The sequence below is a fragment of the Malania oleifera genome, chromosome 13 (assembly GCF_029873635.1).
Source record: "Malania oleifera isolate guangnan ecotype guangnan chromosome 13, ASM2987363v1, whole genome shotgun sequence".
Lineage (NCBI taxonomy): Eukaryota > Viridiplantae > Streptophyta > Magnoliopsida > Santalales > Ximeniaceae > Malania > Malania oleifera.
Window position 1 is genome coordinate 4,769,891 of NC_080429.1, and position 19,291 is coordinate 4,789,181.

General features: G+C 37.3%; 1 protein-coding gene across 1 annotated transcript; it reads left to right on the top strand.

Annotated features, from left to right (window-relative positions):
• Positions 1-634: 634 nt before the first annotated feature.
• Positions 635-11,925, top strand: LOC131145413 (protein phosphatase 2C 51-like). Its single transcript, XM_058094447.1, has 3 exons — positions 635-2,048; positions 10,362-10,467; positions 11,252-11,925. The coding sequence occupies exons 1-3, from the start codon at positions 1,275-1,277 to the stop codon at positions 11,611-11,613; spliced, it is 1,242 nt and encodes a 413-aa protein (XP_057950430.1). The 5' UTR covers positions 635-1,274; the 3' UTR covers positions 11,614-11,925.
• The last annotated feature ends 7,366 nt before the right edge of the window (positions 11,926-19,291 follow it).

Genomic DNA, 19,291 nt, shown 5'->3' on the forward strand with positions numbered 1-19,291 from the left:
ACCTAACTCCCCTCATATCTCAATTTGATATTTAGAAAACTTTGCATTTGAGTGTATGAAGTTCCAATATCACGTTTAGATTTTTATGAGCATGATTGAAATGCAAAATGATTTTCTATTAAATTCTATTCACCTCTACATAAATTTAAATCTAAATTTTAATTTTTAAATGTTTAATTATTGCATAAGCATAACTAATTCTCAAATGACCTGAAATCAATTTTTGAAAAAATAGTTGTGTCAAACAAAATAGTAATATTTTATAATTAAATTATTTAATATATAAATTTTTTTTATATTAAAAGCGACATGAACTATATAATTTTTTATCTACGCATGTGTTGTATAACTTTTTGTTATATGAATTTATTAGACATAAATTCTTAGAAAAAAATTATTTTTTATTGTTTATTTCTCAACCACGTGAACTGTAATATTACGAACCCGTAATCATCACCCATTTTGTTTTCTACTTCTGTTAAAATTTTATAATGAGAAAAAACTTGAATGCATGTATTTCTCTTTAATTAAATATTCAGCAGGAAAAAATTAGACAGAAAAAAGGAAGTTAAAGTACGTAAATTCATGTTACAAAATTTTACGTCTTTTTTCGTATGACGTGGCCTAGATTTGTTTAAAGCAACACGTGCCAAATCAAACATTCTACACTTGACACGTTTCACTATTATTATAATTATTGTACCAAAACATTTCTCGTCCCGCGCGCAGCCAATGAGCACCCTCCACTTTTCTCAATTTTTAATTACTTTTTAACCCTTCTGATTGAAAATTTTTCAGTTATTACTAATATCGAGCCGACCCCACAGGGCCGAGTTCCCAATCGCGAGACACCAACTCAAAATATCAGCGACAGCGCACTGTGCGAGGTCAGAGTTTAACAACCCGCCCTACAGTTGCTCGCCACGTGTCTCGAGGAAATTAGTACTCCGCACACCTTTCTTGGAATTCAATCAATAGGGTTCGGTGGTTGTTTTCGCTAGATGCCACGTTGCGATTTCTAGATACCTTACGTGGGCCCACGGACAGCGGACCAAATCTCTTTTCGAACCGCCGACGCGCCACGTGCCCCGGATCGAATCTCCGGCCGTCCACGTCTCCTTGAAAAATCCACGCCCGAGTGGGCCCCAGAACAGGCGACCGTCTAGCTCATCTAGGATATCAACGGCTCCGATTCGAACCTTTTTCGCCTCATTTATTTGGAGACAAACGCAGCCCATCGGTCTTGTTCGACCGAAAGAGGAAAAAAAAAAAAAATGAAGGAGACTGTGACGACGACGTTGATGGACATGTCGCCGGCAGCAGCGCCGGCGGATGCAGATCCCCGCGAGGTGAGTGAATCCAGCGCTAAAAAGGAGAAAAATAGTCGCCGGCGCCGACATAGATTGCGATTGCGTCCTGGGGCCAAGAACTGCGTCGGCGCCGGTGGGGAAGGCAAGACGCTCTCCGGTGACGTCCTGAAAGTGACTTCGTCGTCGGTTTCGTCGAAGTCAGAGCATTCTCCGCTGACGTCGATGTCTCTGTCGTCGTCGCCTTCGTCTCTCTCGTCGTCGGGAAACTCATCGGAGAACGACGTCGTCGGGGTCCGCATGAGCTGTAAGCCAGGAGATCTGGGGTGGTCGGCGCACGGGGTGGTGTCGGTGATAGGGAGGAGACGAGAGATGGAGGACGCGGTAACCGTGCAGCTAGGGTTTGCCGAGTCGGGGTCGGAGAGGTACGACTTTTTCGGGGTGTACGACGGACACGGCGGGGTGAAGGTGGCGGAGGCGTGCCGGGAGAGATTGCACCGGCTTGTGGCGGAGGAGATGGCAGAGGAAGAGGAGGAGAGGGTGGAGTGGGGGAGAGTGATGATGGAGGGGTTTGGGAAGATGGATGATGAGGTTAATGGTGCTGAGTTGGGGAATACAACGGGCTCGACGGCGGTGGTGGCGGTGGTGGGGAGGGAGGAGGTGGTGGTGGCCAACTGTGGGGACTCCAGAGCCGTGCTTTTCCGGGGAGGAGTGGCGGTACCGCTGTCGGATGATCATAAGGTACACGTACCTTCCTAGTTTTCTTTAGAGTTTTTTTATATAATTATCATCACATGAAATTTTGGATTGATATTTTGATATTGCATTTCTTGATCATGTGTTTTTTTTTTGTTTTTCTTTTTTGTCTCTTGATTATTTGTTGTTATTCTTTGTTTGTAAACTTTTATTAGGTTTCGTAGTAATTCTTTAGATCTTCTATGATGTTTCATTGTAATTCTCATTGTAATGTTTTTTTTAAAAAAATTTTAATATCAGAGAGAGCGAAGGGAGTGGGGTGGGGTGCAATAATAAATTCTTAATGCCGGTTTTGCTAGATTGTAAAAATCCCTTTTATGTTATCTTCCCAAGCATAATTTGAATTTAAATAATGAAATTTAATATAATTTTATGTTATATTTTATTCAAATTTAATTAAGTTTGAATTCAAAGTCTAAACTATGAGATCTCAAAATGAGTTAATTTTTGTGCATAATCCATATCTAAATCTTAACTAGAACAAAGTAAATATATACATAGCTACATTTAAGTTTTTGGATGAGATATTTTTGTTCAAATTTAAACATCGAGCTTTGAATTTTCCAATAAATATGAAAAAATTTTAGTTTTGCCTTACTCATGTCAACATCTTAATTGGAATAACTGATTTAAGATAGACAAAAAGATATAATTTCAAGTAATGTGCCCATTTTACTTTTAAATTATGTTCATTTTAAAGTTGTCGCAAATAGATCTTTTGTCGAATGAAAAAAAGGAGGAGTTCAAGGACAATCTAATGGTATAATCATACTTTATATTTGAGATGCCCCTTTCAAATTCTAAAATGGACGAGGAAGGGTTTGGATGGGGAATGATCCATTTGTGTTCTTTAATCTATCCTTCGTGAATCATTCTACTTGAGCAGGTAGAGAGGGACTTCGACTAGACCAAAGAAAAAAGCATCATGTAGAAAGCATACATTGAACTTGATCCCTATTAATTATATGAAAAAATAAGCATAGTGTATCTTCAAAACTCATTCTTGTTTATTCAAGATTTGTTTATTTTTGCGTTTTCTTTTCTACTCTCAAACTATGCATGGGAATTAGAGAAAGAGTAAAAGGAAAGGTTTTCAAAGAGAGAAAATTTTTAAAAAAAAAGGAAAAAAGGAAGCATCACCTAGTGTGTGTAACCTTCTTAATTCGAACATTTTATTTCAGGTAAATGTGCGTATAGAATGAAGTATGATGGTAATTATATTCTAAATTTCCCTTCTCAACCAATCGCACGTATTGCCCCCTCTTTCAAATTCAAGGGTTTGTACTTCTGAGGATTTCAATGGGAATAGAGAAATTGAATAACTTTCAATCTCCTTTCCCTCCCTCCCCTCTCAAATTACTCGGGGATAATCTTTTACAATAACCCAATATCTATATATAGTATGAGCTTTTTAACCATATTTACTCTTTTTTCCTTCTCATTATTATTATTATTATTTATTTTAATGTGAAATTTGGTTCAGGTAATCTTAGGTTTCCCTCAATATCTTAATTTCTCAATAACCTTGTTTCCTATAATTAATGTAGATATGCTAGGAAAGTTATGATGTCAATGACTGGCAAAAATATCACTAATTCTTGAATAATAGGGTAATTTTATAATTTTTTTTAATAATATGATAGTCTCGTCGCTATTCATAATTGAACAGGCTCTAACGGCAAGAGAATATGGATGTCTATTCATATCACCCCTGGATAGTTGGCTTTTTGTGTGAATCTAGCTGTCGTAAGAAATCTAAATTCCCATTAAAACAAAAAATTGAGCGTGGAATTTGGACCCCCACTATCAATTCATGGTCATGTTTGAAGGATACACTAAATTAAATGGGATATAAGAGGTGGTCATTCTGAGAAGACAAATGTGTTACGTCTCCATATATAGAAATTTCTTAATAAAGTTTTAAAATAAAATAAAATAAAATTTATAAATATTAAACACTTTAGTTGAAAACCTTAACGTGGCATATGGATGTCTCACCATCACATTTATGATGATGTTTGAACTTTGAAGGATGCGACAACGCTGCAAAAAAGATGAGTAAGATAAATGAGTAGACAGAGGTAGGCCTTACTTTTCTATATATAGCAAACTTTTCATATAGGATTCAAAATTTATTTTTTCAAAAAAAAAAAGTTAAAAATGTAGAAAAAGAATATATATATATGGAGATATATCCAAGTAGAGAAGTAGTCAAACTATTCAACTTGTCATATTTTAGATATCGGACCAAATCCTTTGATTTTGAGTAATTTAATTAATAACTCATAATTATCTATAAATTAAGTTTATTAACAGTCATCTAAATTGTTGGGATATGAATCTCACTCAAGATCAAATAACACACACATACAAATAACATATAAGATTTACGTGGTTCGGCCAATTTAGCTTACGTCTATGGGATAAGAGTAACTTCACTATATATATATATGGGTATACAATAAAGGAGGAGGAGGATTACAACACACTCAACTAACTCACCTTAATGCACACTCACAGTGCACACACACTTATTGTGTCTTCATTCACTCTCACTCACACTTTATTTGTGTGTATATCAATTTTACAACGGACTTTTCTGTGTAATATATATTCACCACCGGAGGCCAGCACAATGAAAGAGAAATACTCCTTTTTATAGGTGGAGAGGAGGACTCGTTTGCAGCAAGTCTCCTGTAAAAACAAATGTCACCATACCTTCTTCCTCCTTGGAGTGTGTGCCAATCTAACAACCAAAGCCTTCCCTCCCTTTGATTTATTATTTATTTATGTGGTTGTAGCAATTCTGCTGCCATATTTGACCACCATATACAGTTTTGCCTCCTTTTATTATATGAGGCGGGCCCCAACAAATCTCCCCTGCCCGACTCATGCGGAGAGCTCCGCCAAACCTATTGCGGTTCTACAAGTTTCGAGCTTTAACTTGGACGTTGTCTTAGTTATCATGTCTGATGCATTGTCATCAGTATGAATTTTCTCTATACTCAACTGCTTTGATTCCAACGCTTCATGAATCCAATGATATCGAACATCAATATGTTTCGACTTTAAATGAAAACTTGGATTTTTACTGAGATAAATAGCGTTTTGACTGTCACAATAGAGAACATAATTCTCTTGCTTGAGGCCAAGTTCCTCCAGGAACCTTTTCATCCATAAAAGCTATTTGTTTGTTTTAGTTATGGCGATGTACTCTGCCTTAGTAGTGGACAATGCAGCACATTTTTGTAGCTTTGATTGCCATGACACTACTCCCCCTGAAAATGTCGTTAGGTATCCCAAAGTATACTTTTTGGAATCAACGTCACCGACCATATCTACATCTGTATAACCTTTCAACACTAGTTTTTCATGACCAAAACATAGACATAAATGAGAAGTACATTTGAGATACTTGAGAATTCACTTGATGACTTCCTAGTGTTCTTTGTCAGGATTAGAAAGGTTGACTGACTACTCCAATTGCATAAGCAATATCAGGTCATGTGCATACCATGGTATACATTAAGCTACCCACAGTTTAAAAGTAAACACTTTCTTCATTTCTTTTTTATCATTTTCACGTGTAGGATATTTCTTGGAAGTATGCTTGAAGTGTCCTGCAAGTGGACAACTTATTGGTTTTACTTTGCTCATGTTAAATCTTTCTAGCACATTCTCAATATACCTTTCTTGAGATAACCACAACTTTTTATTTTTCCTGTCTCGAAAGATTTTCATTCTAAGAATTTGTTTTGTTGGACCCAAATCCTTCATTGTAAAGGATTTTCTTAGTTGTTTCTTCAACTTTCCTATCTTTTTAGTATCATGACCAACAATAAGCATATCATTCATATAAAGCAAGAGAATAATGGAATCATTATTAGAAAATCTCTTAATAAAAACACAATGGTCAAATGTGAACGTGTTATACCCGTGCTCCATTATGAAGGAATCGAACTTCTTATACCATTGTTTCGGTGCTTGCTTGAGGTCATACAAACTCTTTCTTAGTTTGCACACTAATCGTTCTTTTCCTTTGACCTCGAATCCTTCAGGTTATTTCACGTAGATTTCTTCTTGCAAATCACCATGGAGAAATGCAATTTTTACATCAAGCTATTCAATCTCCAAGTTCAAGCTCGCAGCTAATCCGAGAACAACTCGAATGGATGACATCTTTACCACAGGCGAGAAAATCTCTTCAAAGTCAATGTCTTTTCTTTTACCAAAACCTTTCACAACTAGTCACGCCTTGTACCTTGGTTGTGAGTTTCTTTCTTCATTTTTCAATTTAAACACCCATTTGTTGTTGAGTGCTTTCATTCCCTTTGGTAGTTCTACCAAATCATAAGTGTGGTTCTCATGCAAGGATTTAATCTCTTCTTGCATGGCCTTCAACCACTCATTCTTATGCTTATGTGACATGACATCTTTATAACATTGTGGTTCTCCCCCATCAGTTAGCAACACATACTCATCTAGTGAGTATCTTCTAGAAGGATAACGCTCCCTAGTGGATCCTTTTATCTGGGGTTCTACTACAGGAGCACCTTTAGCTATTGGTTCATCATTTTCATCAACTTCCCTATTATCGTCATGCTCTTATTGTTGCTGTGGTGGTGAATCTGGAATCCGCTCGATTGAATTCCCAAGGGCATGCTTTGAATTATCGACCTTCTCACAATCGTCAATAGTTTGATCTTCAAAGAACACCACATCTCTGCTCCGGATGACTTTTCTATTCTTTGGATATTATAATCTGTAGCCGAATTCATCAATACCATAACCGACGAAGACACACTCTTTTGTCTTTGCATCAAGTTTGGTATTTTCATCCCGAGGAATATGGACATAAGTTTTACAACCAAACACCTTAAAGTGTTTATAGGATACATCTTTCCTAGTCCAAATCCTTTCAGGAATGTAACCTCCTAAAGGAACTAAAGGAGAAAGGTTGATTAGGTTAACTACTGTCACTAACGCCTCACTTAGGATTTTGGCAGTCCTGAATGAGAGAGCATGCAAATAATCTTGTTGTAGATGGTTCTATCCATTCTTTCGGCAACACTGTTGTGTTGAGGAGTCTTGGGAACCGACTTCTCAATCTTGATACCATGGACTCTGTAACGCTCTTCAAATGGCGCAATGTATTCACCTCCATTGTCTAAACGAACACATTTGAGCTTTCTTCCACTTTGTCTTTCAACATTGGCCTGAAACTTTTTGAACATATCTAACACATGGTCTTTACTTTTCAAAGGATAAGCCCACACTTTTCTACAGTGGTCATCAATGAATGTTACAAAATACAATGATCCACTAATACTTTTCTCATTCATAAAACACACACTAGTATGAACCAGATCTAGAATATGATTTCTCCTAAATTGCAACTCTATGTTGTTTACTAGCTAAACAATGAGTACAATTCTTTAAAGAATTACTTGAGAAATTCGGAAGGAGCTTTTTCCCTGGAAAAATCTAGAGTCCCTTCTCGTTCATGTGGCCAAGTATGTTGTGCCATAACTCAGTGGTGACTTCATGTTCTACAACATTCACATCTCTTGCACAGAGTTGCTTAGCTTGAGTGTAGTATAAGCTAGCATCCTTCTTGCCTTTAGCCACCACCAAATTCCCTTCCTTGAGCTTTCAGTCTCCATTACCAAAATAGCTTTCATAACCCAGGTCATCAAGTTGACCTGTGGAAATCAGGTTGAGGCGAATATCTAGGACATGTCGAACATCCTTCAGTAGTAGCTTGCATCAAACATTTGTTTCTATCAACACATCTCCTTTATTGGCAACTTTGCATTTGACTTCATTTCTCATCTTAACAAATTCATAATCACCGCATTTGTAAGATGAGAAGAAGTCTCTTCGTGTTGTTACATGGAATGATGCTACAGAGTCAATCGTCAATGTTGTGTCTTGGCAAGTGAGGTTAACGCATCCTTCCTCTCACACCATGTAAGTTTCACTTTCATCAGAAGTCACAGCTACATTACTTTTGTCCTCATTTTTCTTGTCTTCACTGGTTTTTTTGCCTTCCATTTCCAACAGTCCTTCTTTATATGTCCAAGCATATTATAATAAAAGCAGGCGAAGTTGCCTCTTGATTTTGATCTGCCTTTGGAATTGCTTCTGGAATTGCCCATATTCTTTTTGTCACCTTGGGAATATCTACTTCTGCCCCCCTTAGTGACCATTGCTTGTCCTTAAGAGTGAGTGGGCAAGCCTTGCTCAGCTCTTCTCTTGCCTTCTCTAGTGATGCTATCTTTCACCATACTCAAGATTACCTTTCTATCTGGTGCTGAATTACTGAGAGCTACCACCAATGTCTCCCAGCTATCTGGCAATGAACTCAGTAGGATCAATGCTTGTATTTTATTTGCAATAGTCAACTCCATGCTTGTCAGATTATCAATAATTTCAATGAATTTATCCAAGTGATCTGAAACATTTTTTCTATGACATACTTTTTAATTCACAAGCCTTCTTATCATGAAAGCTTTGTTCTAGGCATTTTTTGGCTCGTACATCTCTCCCAGATGTTGTAAGAGTTGTATGCATCCGTTTCTTTGGCTGTGTCACAGATTGCCCTCGACTCAACCCACTGTCTTATAACACTAGCAACTTTTCTATTGAGCTTCTTCCAATCGGACTCCTTTTTTCCACTTGGTATGATACCTTTGCATTCAATAGGATTGAACAGATCTTTACAGTACAAAAAATCTTCCATCATTGTCTTCCAGATGGAATAATTTGTCTCTGTAAGTCTTATCATGGAGTTGCTGCTAAGACTTGTACTTTCCTCCATTTAATAAGCTCTAGTACTGTACATGGATAACTGCAATGAATAATGTTGCTACAATATAATTTCAAAGGTTAGGAACAGATCCAGCCATGAAGGTGGTATTAATACACATCAATAAAACATGTCATCTAGGCGATATTAATACACAACAATAAAACCTGCCATCAAGGTGGTATTAATACACAATAATAAAACCTGCCATCAAGACGATATTAATACATAGCAATAAAACCTGCCATTAAGAAGATTTACGTGCACGGTTCGACCAATTTAGCCTATGTCCACAGGAAATGAGTAACTTCACTATATATATATATATATATATATATATATATATATATATATATATATATATATATAGGTATACAGTGAAGGAGAAGGAGGATTACAATACACTCAACTCACTCACCTTACTGCACACTCATAGTGCACACACATTTATTGTGTTTTCACTCACTCTCACTCACACTTTATTTGTGTGTATATCAATTTTACAACAGACTTTTTTGTGTATATATTCACCACCATAGGCTAGCACAATGAAGGAGGAATACTCCTTTTTATAGGTGGAGAAGAGGAATCATTTGCAGCAAGTCTCCTGCAAAACCAAATGTCACCGTACCTTCTTCCTCCTTGGAGTGTGTGCCAATCCAGCAACGAAAGCCTTCCCTCCCTTTGATTTATTATTTATTTACGTGGTTGCAGCAATCCTGCTGCCATATTTGACCACCATATGCAGCTTTGCCTCCTTTTATTATATGAGGTGGCATTGGTTGTCTAAAATGTGACATAGCAACCTAAATTTGTATATTTTTTGGGCTAAGTAACAAGAACTTCTACTCAAATTTAGACTTTGTATATGCTAGCATTATGATATTAAAAACTAGATACAAATTCTATACTTATGAGGTGTTTATCTGTTAATTATAAGTATTAATAAATTACTAATAAGATACTTGGTATTTTTCGTCACCGTCACTACATTTACAATTCAAAGGACTTAGCATAAGATATTGTTTAATAGATTAGAAAATTTGATTTGTATATGCAATATTTGTGATGGATATACAATTGCATACAATAATGTGCACGGAAATATATGCATACTGTTTTATATAGAATAAACATCAAATTAATATGGAACAGAACTTTAAAATTTTTCAATTACTTTTTGACCAATCAACGTGGAATTAGGCTTCTAAAAAAGAAATGGGGTAAATGATTAATACATAGTCGAGGACAATCGAGCCCAAGAACCATATTAATATGAAGGATAATTAAACCTTTAAGCATGTAACTCATCTCTCATTATATATCTATTGTTTTTTGATGAAAAAAAAACACACAATTCTACCCCATCAATGATATTTTGAATCATAGGCACCCAAATAAATTATTCTCCTCCTTGACAAGATCATCAATCCCTTAATTGTTTTGATGTATAGGGTTGTATCTCTTTCTAATGAGCTATTTGTACGCAGCCTAATAGACCTGATGAGTTGAAGAGAGTTGAAGAAGCTGGCGGAAGGGTAGTTAACTGGAACGGATGTCGTGTGCTCGGAGTGCTTGCCACTTCTAGGTCTATTGGTACGTTATCTGTGTTAAATTTATAGACTATAAACTTAGGTTTGGCTTGATTTGGTTTGATTTGATTTGCTGAATGTTTGCTTTTAAGAAAATAGAATGTGCTAATATTGGAATGCAGTGAAATTATATGAGGACAAAATAATTTAGGAAAGATCACCAATGCAAAAATTTTATTTTATCATCTAACAATAGATAGGATAGATAGACATTTCAATAGCAACATTATAGCTTGTTTTATAACCTATCAATTCTAATATAATGACCATTATATTTTTACTTTAAGGGTTTTTTTTTTTGCTCTTTTTTGGGTTGTTTTTTGGCTTGTTCTTTTGCATTGAATGCATAAAATTCCTAAGGTAATCTTTGAAATCTTAGTACCGCACCCAGTCGTTTGGAAAACTCCAATTTTAATTAAGATCCCTTGAAAGGGTTTTTTTTTTTTGTTTTCCAAGTTTTTCTATCCTAAAGATTTACATTGAATATGGACTATACAAACAAGAGATAGCATCTCTCTCATCGCAAATTCCTTTTGACACCTTCAAGAATTCCATCAAAAAATTTCAAAAATTAACTTTGCAAATTTTAATCATTAAGATGCCCCTAAAGAGACTAATTCCTTAAAAGGCATGAATGCATACTATCAACATCAATGACTAAAAATTAAAAACTATATAGAACTAACCATACATGTCAAGTGAAATAGAATTAGATGAAATGAATGAAGTTGAATTTATTACTATATAGCCATTCTTACGTATGATATTTGGGATTTTGGGCATTGTAGGAGACCTATTCCTCAAACCATTCGTGTCAAGCGAACCAGAAGTAACAATATGTGAGCGAAACGACAACGATGAATTCCTTGTACTTGCAAGTGATGGCTTATGGGATGTCATTTCGAATGAAGCAGCATGCAAGGTTGTGAGGAGGTGTCTTTATGATGGCTCAATAAGGAGGAGGAGGAGATCAATTCAAGATGGTAGTGTACATGTGAATGGTGCTATGGAGATGTTAAATGATCACCAAAACCGGGCAGCTATGGCGGCTGCCGTTTTGATGGAGTTGGCCATTGCTAGGGGCAGCAGGGACAACATCAGTGTGATTGTAGTTGAGCTAAGGAAGCCTTCTACCACCCTTTTCCCTTAGCACATGCAACATAGATGTTATTTTCATTTTCATTTGATCTCTCTCATGAGTTGTTTTTTTTTTTTTTTTGGGTTTTAGTGGGTGATCCAAAAAGGTACAGTTCATGGCCTTTCAACTTCTTGATTTAGGTTCTTTGAGATGTTCATTTATGCAATTTGTTGGACTTTGTTTTGTTGTTTGATCTCATTCCTCAAGCTAGGTACATCCTAACAGGAGTTTGAGACTTGTATAGTAGAAATCGGGTTTGAATCTTAAGAGGGTCTAAGAAATAATATGAGATATGGGAGATGGACTACCTACGATTGTGTAATTCAAGTTCACTCAAAAAGTTTTCCAATGGACTATGCAATTATAAATATATATATATATATATATATATATATATATATATATATATATGTGTGTGTGTGTGTGTGTGTGTGTGTGTGTGTGTGTGTGTGTGTATTAGAGCCTCTGGCTTTGACTATGGTGGTATTTGAGTTTAATTGAGTTAACACATAAGAATACTCAAAAGCAACTCAACTCAAAAGGTTTGAGCCCAATTTAAAATTGTTGAACTCAACTTGATTGCAAGTTCTTAAAGTTCAAGCTTGACTTGATTAAGTTTGATTTGATTATAAATTAATTTTAAATATTTATGTAAAATATTTCATGCATATAATATTAACTATATGTACAAAATACAAATTATGAGTTATACAATATAAAAATAATGAAACTGCAAAAGTTTGATTAAGCTAGCAGATAGTATTACAGAACTCAAAGTTGCCTCGTTAAACCAGTTTTGTAGCTCGATCTCAACTTTAACTTGGGTAGAATCTAGTTTTGCATAGCTAGCTAATGAGACTTGAATCACTTACACTGTGACGACTTGAAAATTTTGCTCTATTTTTTTTTCCATACCGCTAAAAATATAAAATTGTTCTAATACCAATAATAACATCCACAATTTCAACTCAGATCAAAGTGGGGTACGAGAGATGTACCTGTCCATAAATACATACTATCTATGCAGCGGAAAACATAATATACCTGAACCTTATATAAAATATCAAAGTTCTACTATCTTCATAATTATACATGCACATCCCCAAAATCCATAAAATGTCCTTGGGATTACAAAAAACATATCTTCCAACTCAAACACTTATCCTGAAACTAGGGTAGTACCACAACCTCCTCTACCTCGAAGCTCGCTCCTCCTGTCTGTTTGAATTTCCTAAAATGTTTGAATTCTGGGGTGAGACACCTCTTAGTAAGTGGGAATAGATTATTGATAGTGTGTGACAATATAAGTTTTAGTATTCTAAATATGCAATCATAATTTACCTTTCCTTTCACTATGAAATCATGTAAAACTGTATACACGTATATAGAAGTATATCTCAAAATACAAACTTTCCTTTCACATCATACACTGTATAAGATAATATTTATGTACATGTAAATATGCATATATGCATAAAAGAACTGCCCTGGATGGATAAACAATAATGTCATGTATTAACCCTGCATGATCCGGGTTGTACGGCCCGTAGGCTAGACCTAGTCATGGTTGGCCTAACCAGACTAAGTCAACTGTATCTGTAACAATAACTATGAGTACGATTGGCCTACCCAGCTAGTTCGGACTCCAGGGAGTAACTTTACACTTCAATGACACAATCGACTATGTCACCAACATTCTATCTAAGAAGTGTGGCTGCACTAACAACTGTGAAGCTACGGTATCGTGCTTAGCTATAGTCCATCAGGATTCTTAAACCATGTAAAGCGATTTCCAAAACAATATAATCACATGATTTCATTTCACAAATCAATATAATCTATTATACTATAAATCTGTACAAAATAATTGAAATACTGTGATTCTATATAAAATACTGTATTGTAGTCCTTAATAGGACATTGTCATACTATGTAATTTATGTACTGTAGTCCTTAATAGGATGTTGTCATACTGTGTAGTTTCTGTACTGTATAAATCCATATCTCTATCTCTATATACACATTACCATAAAAACTAACAAAATAATTATGCATAATATTCAACTCATGCCACATATTTTAAGTGATAAACTATACTACAACATTCTACTGAAAATATTGGTATAACCATCTCTAGGGTTTTACTTAAACTCAATAACCCAATTTCTCAGAACATATGTATATTATTTCCAAAGTTCCCATTTTCATAAATCTGTATACTCAGGAAAAGACACACACACACACACACACACACACACACAAACATATATATATATATATATATATATATATAACTCAGAAATCATGTATTATAATTTAGCCAGTTAATTCTCTGAAAACGCCTGACATATTCTGTTCCCCTTACTTGTTTCCTGGAGCTATGCCTGCGGGGATCCTAAAATTGTGCTTGTGATGCTCACACAAACCCTATATCCAAATATCCTAATTCAATCAGCTCAATCCCAAAATAATAACCATTTTAACATCTCCTAGGCCAGCATTTTCCAATAACTAATTAAACCTAAAAAACAACTTCCTTACCCTAGGTTTGGAGTGGTGTCTAGAATCCTCAACCAACTAATCCACCCTGATTAAACTACATAGAAATGTCACCAGGTTCCCAAAATAACATTCCCTCTTCAATTCGGGCTGAAATCGGGCAAAAAATCGAAGAGAGAGAGAGAGAGAGAGAGAGAGAGAGAAAGAGAGAGACTTTTATTTTTCTAAAAGAAAATGAGCTTGAAAGCTTTATATAGGCCACAGACAAAGCAAAACCATTGACGGTTTGCCTTAAAACCGTCGACAATTTGGTTTTTAATTAAACTCTTTTTCACTATTTTACCTTTACCTGGCCGCAGTAACTCAAAACCGTCAACAGTTTCTTGAGCTCCTCTAAAACCATCAACGTTTGGCCTTTACCAAACCAAAATTTTCTCTTTTCTTATTATTTCATTAATTACTATTTCTCAGTTCTCTACATCCTCCCCTCCTTATAAAAATTTCATCCTCGAAATTTGCTATTCAATACTTTTGTTCTCACTTAAAAGAAACTACCGAAATTTTATTAATCACCCTCACTTATGGCGGAGGAATACCGTGGTTACATTTATGGTTTTGGGAGATTACAGATATCCAAACAAAACTCTCCCAAAACCACTAAAAACACAAACTATTACATGAAAATCTACAATTAAATATACCTATCTACTTAACCTGCACAAAACCTACTTACATATAACAAACCTTACCTGAGCCATTATTTTCTTCCTGGCTAATGTTGGGCCCCACTAAATAGATGTGAGTACGTCTGACATAGTTCCTTATCTAACTCCCACGAGGCTTCCTCAACTGCATGGTTCTTCCAGAGTACTTTTATCAGTGGGATTTTCTTGGTGCGTAGTTCTTGCTCTTTATAATCTAGGATCTAGATGGGCACTTCATCATTGGATAGGGTGTCCCCAAGCTCCAGTGCTTCATAACTTATAATATGTGATGGATATGGAACGTATTTCTTCAACATAGATACATGAAATACGTCGTAGATTCTGGACAATGTTGGGGGTAATACTAACCTGTAGGCAACTGGACCGATTATTTCTAGAATCTCAAATGGCTCAATGTACCTAGGGCTAAGCTTACCCTTCTTCCCGAATCTCATCACTCCTTTCATCGGTGCAATTCTCAAAAAACACATTATCTCCTACACCAAATTCCAGCGCTCATCAGTGGGTGTCTGCGTAGTTTTTTTGTCGACTCTGAAATGTTTTAATTCTTTCTTGGATAAACTTGATTTTCTCATAAGTCTGTTGTACAATGTCTAGCCCTAGAATTTGTCTTTCCCCCACTTCATCCCAGTATAGCAGAGTTCGGCACCTCCGACCATATAGTGCTTCATATGGTACCATTTCAATACTTATCTGATAGCTGTTGCTATAAGTAAACTCCACTAGTGGCAGATACTGAATCCAACTACCTCAAAAATCTAACACATAGGCCCGTAACATATCTTCCAATATCTGTATGATCCTCTCTATTTGTCCATTGGTCTAAGGATGAAAGGTCGTGCTAAAAGCCAATTGGGATCCAAAGCTCTCTATAAGATTTTCCAAAACTGAGACGTGAAACATGAATCCCAGTAAAAAACGATGGACACGGACACTCCATGCAATCTGACTACCTCCTGTATATATAGCTCTTCCAATCCACCCATGGAGTACTTAACTCTGATGGGAATGGGTGGTCTTCGTCAATCGATCCACAACGACCCATATGACATTTTGCCCATGCTATGCTGGTGGCAATCTTGTGACAAAGTCCATGAAGATATGCTCCCACTTCCATTATGGAATATGAAGTGGTTGCAATGATCCAGTTGGCCTTTGGTGCTCAGCCTTTATCTTCTGACATGCCAAACATTGCTCTACATAACAGGCAATTTCTCTTTTCATATTACTCTACCAGAAAGATACCCGCAAATCCCTGTACATTTTCGTGTTTCCTAGATGTACCGTATACAGGGAGAGGTGTGCCTCTTCCAAAATGGTTTTTTCTAATTTCAGCATCATGAGGTACACATAACCTGCTATAAAACCTCAAAGTTCCATCACCTGAAATATTAAAATCGGTTCCCTGTCCTCTGATGCTCTGCTTTGATCTGCTGGCCTCTAATGCTCTGCTTTGATCTGCTGACATGCCAGGCACTGCTTTACAAAACGGGTGATCTCTCTTTTCATGTGGGACCACCAAAAAGATTCCCTTAAATTCCAGTACATCTTCGTACTACTAGGATGCACGGTGTAGAGTGAACGGTGTGCCTCCTCCAGAATGACCCGTTTAATCTCGATATCATTTGGTACAAACCCTGCTACGAAAGCTCAATATTGCATCACTAAAGATACTGAAATCCAACTTCAACCCCTTCTGAACTCCTTCCTTAACCTTAACCAACTCTGGATCCTTCTTCTGCGCTACTCGGATCCTCTCCTGCAAGGTTGGCTGCACCATTAAGCTGGAAAGAACAGCCTGATGATTTCCTTCCACCACCTCTAAGCCTAACATTTCAAGGTCCATACAGATCCGATGCTGAACTCCCACTGCTGAGACTGACGCATCAACAAACTTTCGACTTAAAGTATCAGCTACCACATTAGCCTTTCCTAGGTGATAGTTAATAGTACAGTTGTAATCTTTTATCAACTTAAGCCACCTGTGTTGTCTCATGTTCAGCTCTTTCTGGGTGAAAAAGTATTTAAGACTTTTATGGTTGGTAAAAATCTCACACCTTTCACCATACAGGTAGTGCCTCCAAATTTTCAATGCAAACACCACCGGTGCTAATTCCATATCATGTATCGGGTAGTTCTTCTTGTACTCTTTGAGTTTATGAGAAGCGTAAGAAACTACTCTGCCTTGCTGCATTAGAACACAACCAAGACCCTTTTTAGAGGCGTCACCGTAGATAACAAAGTCGTCATCCCTGTATGGAATAATCATATTGGAGTAGTAATCAATTGTTGTTTCAGCTCTTGGAAACTCAGCTCATACTCGTCAGTCCAATCATACCTCATGTTCTTCCTCGTGAGTCACGTCAAAGGATTTGCTATACTGGAGAACCCTTCTACGAACTAACGGTAGTAACTTGCAAGACCCAGAAAACTTCTGACCTCCTAAACATTCTTCAATCTCGCCCAGTCCACTACTACTTCTATTTTACTCGTGTCCACTGATACAACTTCTTCGGACACTACGTGCCCTAGAAATGCAATATGTTCTAGCCAGAACTCGCACTTCTCTAGTTTAGCATATAACCTCTTGTCTGTAAGCATTTGCAATACCAATCTCAAATGAACTTCATGCACTGCAGCGCTCTTAGAATACACTAGGATGTCATCAATAAATACCATGATGAACTGGTCTATATATTCGTGAAAGACTCTGTTCATCAGATCCATAAATTCTGCAGGTGCATTAGTCAAACCAAAAGGCATAACCACAAATTCATAATAGCCATATCGAGTTCAGAATGTTGTCTTTGGGACGTCCTCCGCTTTCACCTTTAGCTGGTAATACTTAGATCGTAGGTCAATCTTAAAAAAGATCTGTGTGCCCTGAAGTTGATCAAACAAATCATTAATCCTAGGTAGCGAGTATTTGTTCTTCACCGTCACCTTGTTAAGCTCTCTGTAGTCGATGCACATTCTCATTAAGCCATCCTTATTTTTTATGAATAACACCGGTGCTCCCCAGGAAGAGACACTTGGTCGAATGTACCCCTTGTCTTGCAACTCCTAAAGTTGCTCTTTCAACTCTCTCAATTCAGCTAGAGCCATTTGATATGGAGCTTTCAATATCGACACCATGCCTGGTGTTAATTCTATAACGAATTTCACTTCACGATCTAGAGGTAATCTTGGCAAATCCTTCGAAAACATGTCAGGTAACTTGTGCACTACTGCAATCATCTCCAGTTCACATTCTTCAGCTGGTGTGTCTTTCACAAATGCCAGATACCCCTGGCATCCCTTCAGAAGTAACTTCCTAACTTGCATAGCTGAAAGGACCCATGGTGTAGAACGCACACACGACCCTAGGAACTTGAATTCCTACTCCCCTGGCGGTCTAAACAACACCTCCTTCCTGTGGCAATCGATACTAGCATATTTGGCCGATAACCAGTCCATCCCTAAGATGATATCAAAGTCATACATGCCCAACACCACAAGGCTAACTGGTAGTGCCCTCCCCTAAATTTATACCAGGAAGTCACGGACTACCTTGCCACACCTAACTACAGACCCAGATAGTGTAGCCACTGCCAGGTCATACTCTAATTATTGCACCTCTAGTCTACACAGTTTAACAAATCCTCGGGAAATAAAAGAATGTGTTGCCTCAGAATCAAATAATATATCAGTTTTATGAGAAAGTATGTAAATGATACCTGTGACTACATCACCAATGTTCTCTGCATCGCCTGGAGTCAGAAAATACACCCTAGCCTGGGTTGTACCCCCTTGCAGACCATCATGTTGTGCCTATGTATTTCCCCTATATGGCTGTTGTGGGACCCCACTATTTCCCTGCATGTGACAATCTCTCACCTAATGACCTTGCTTACCACACCGCATGCAAGCCCTCGTAGTCATCCAACACTGCCCCGCGGGTTTCTTGCCACACAAAGAGCAACCATGATAAGATGTGGTACCCTGAGACATACCACCACTGTTCTTCTTCCAATTACCCTGCCTTGCCCCAGACGAAGAACTAGGAGGCGCTGGCCTCTTCTTCGGAACCTGGACCCCTGAATCCTCCAACAGGCTCTCCTCTACCACAGTGACTTTGTCAACCAGCATATCAAAGTCCTACAACTACAAAATCGTTGTCTGTCTCCGTGCCTCCTTTCTCATACCCCTTTGAAACTTCTAGGCCTTCATCACTTCATCTGGTATCATGAATGGAGAAAATCGGGATAGCTCCTAGAATTTGGCAGCATACCGCTGCACCGTCAGCGACTGCTGCGTCAGGTTTATGAATTCCTCCATCTTTGCATTTCTGACCGTGGCTGAAAAATACTGTTCAAATAATAGCTCTTTGAAATGAGCCCAAGTCATCGCCACTAGTATTGGTCTATGCTCCTCCATCTTCTTTACTGACACCCACCATCTCTCTGCCTCCCCTGACAACTTGAACA

What these genes read in the sequence shown, in the direction of transcription:
- LOC131145413 (XM_058094447.1), top strand. Translation starts at nt 1,275, where the DNA reads ATGAAGGAGACTGTGACGACGACGTTGATGGACATGTCGCCGGCAGCA. An exon ending in CGCTGTCGGATGATCATAAG is followed by an intron (nt 2,049 to 10,361) that starts GTACACGTACCT and finishes ATTTGTACGCAG; the next exon opens with CCTAATAGACCTGATGAGTT. An exon ending in TGCCACTTCTAGGTCTATTG is followed by an intron (nt 10,468 to 11,251) that starts GTACGTTATCTG and finishes TGGGCATTGTAG; the next exon opens with GAGACCTATTCCTCAAACCA.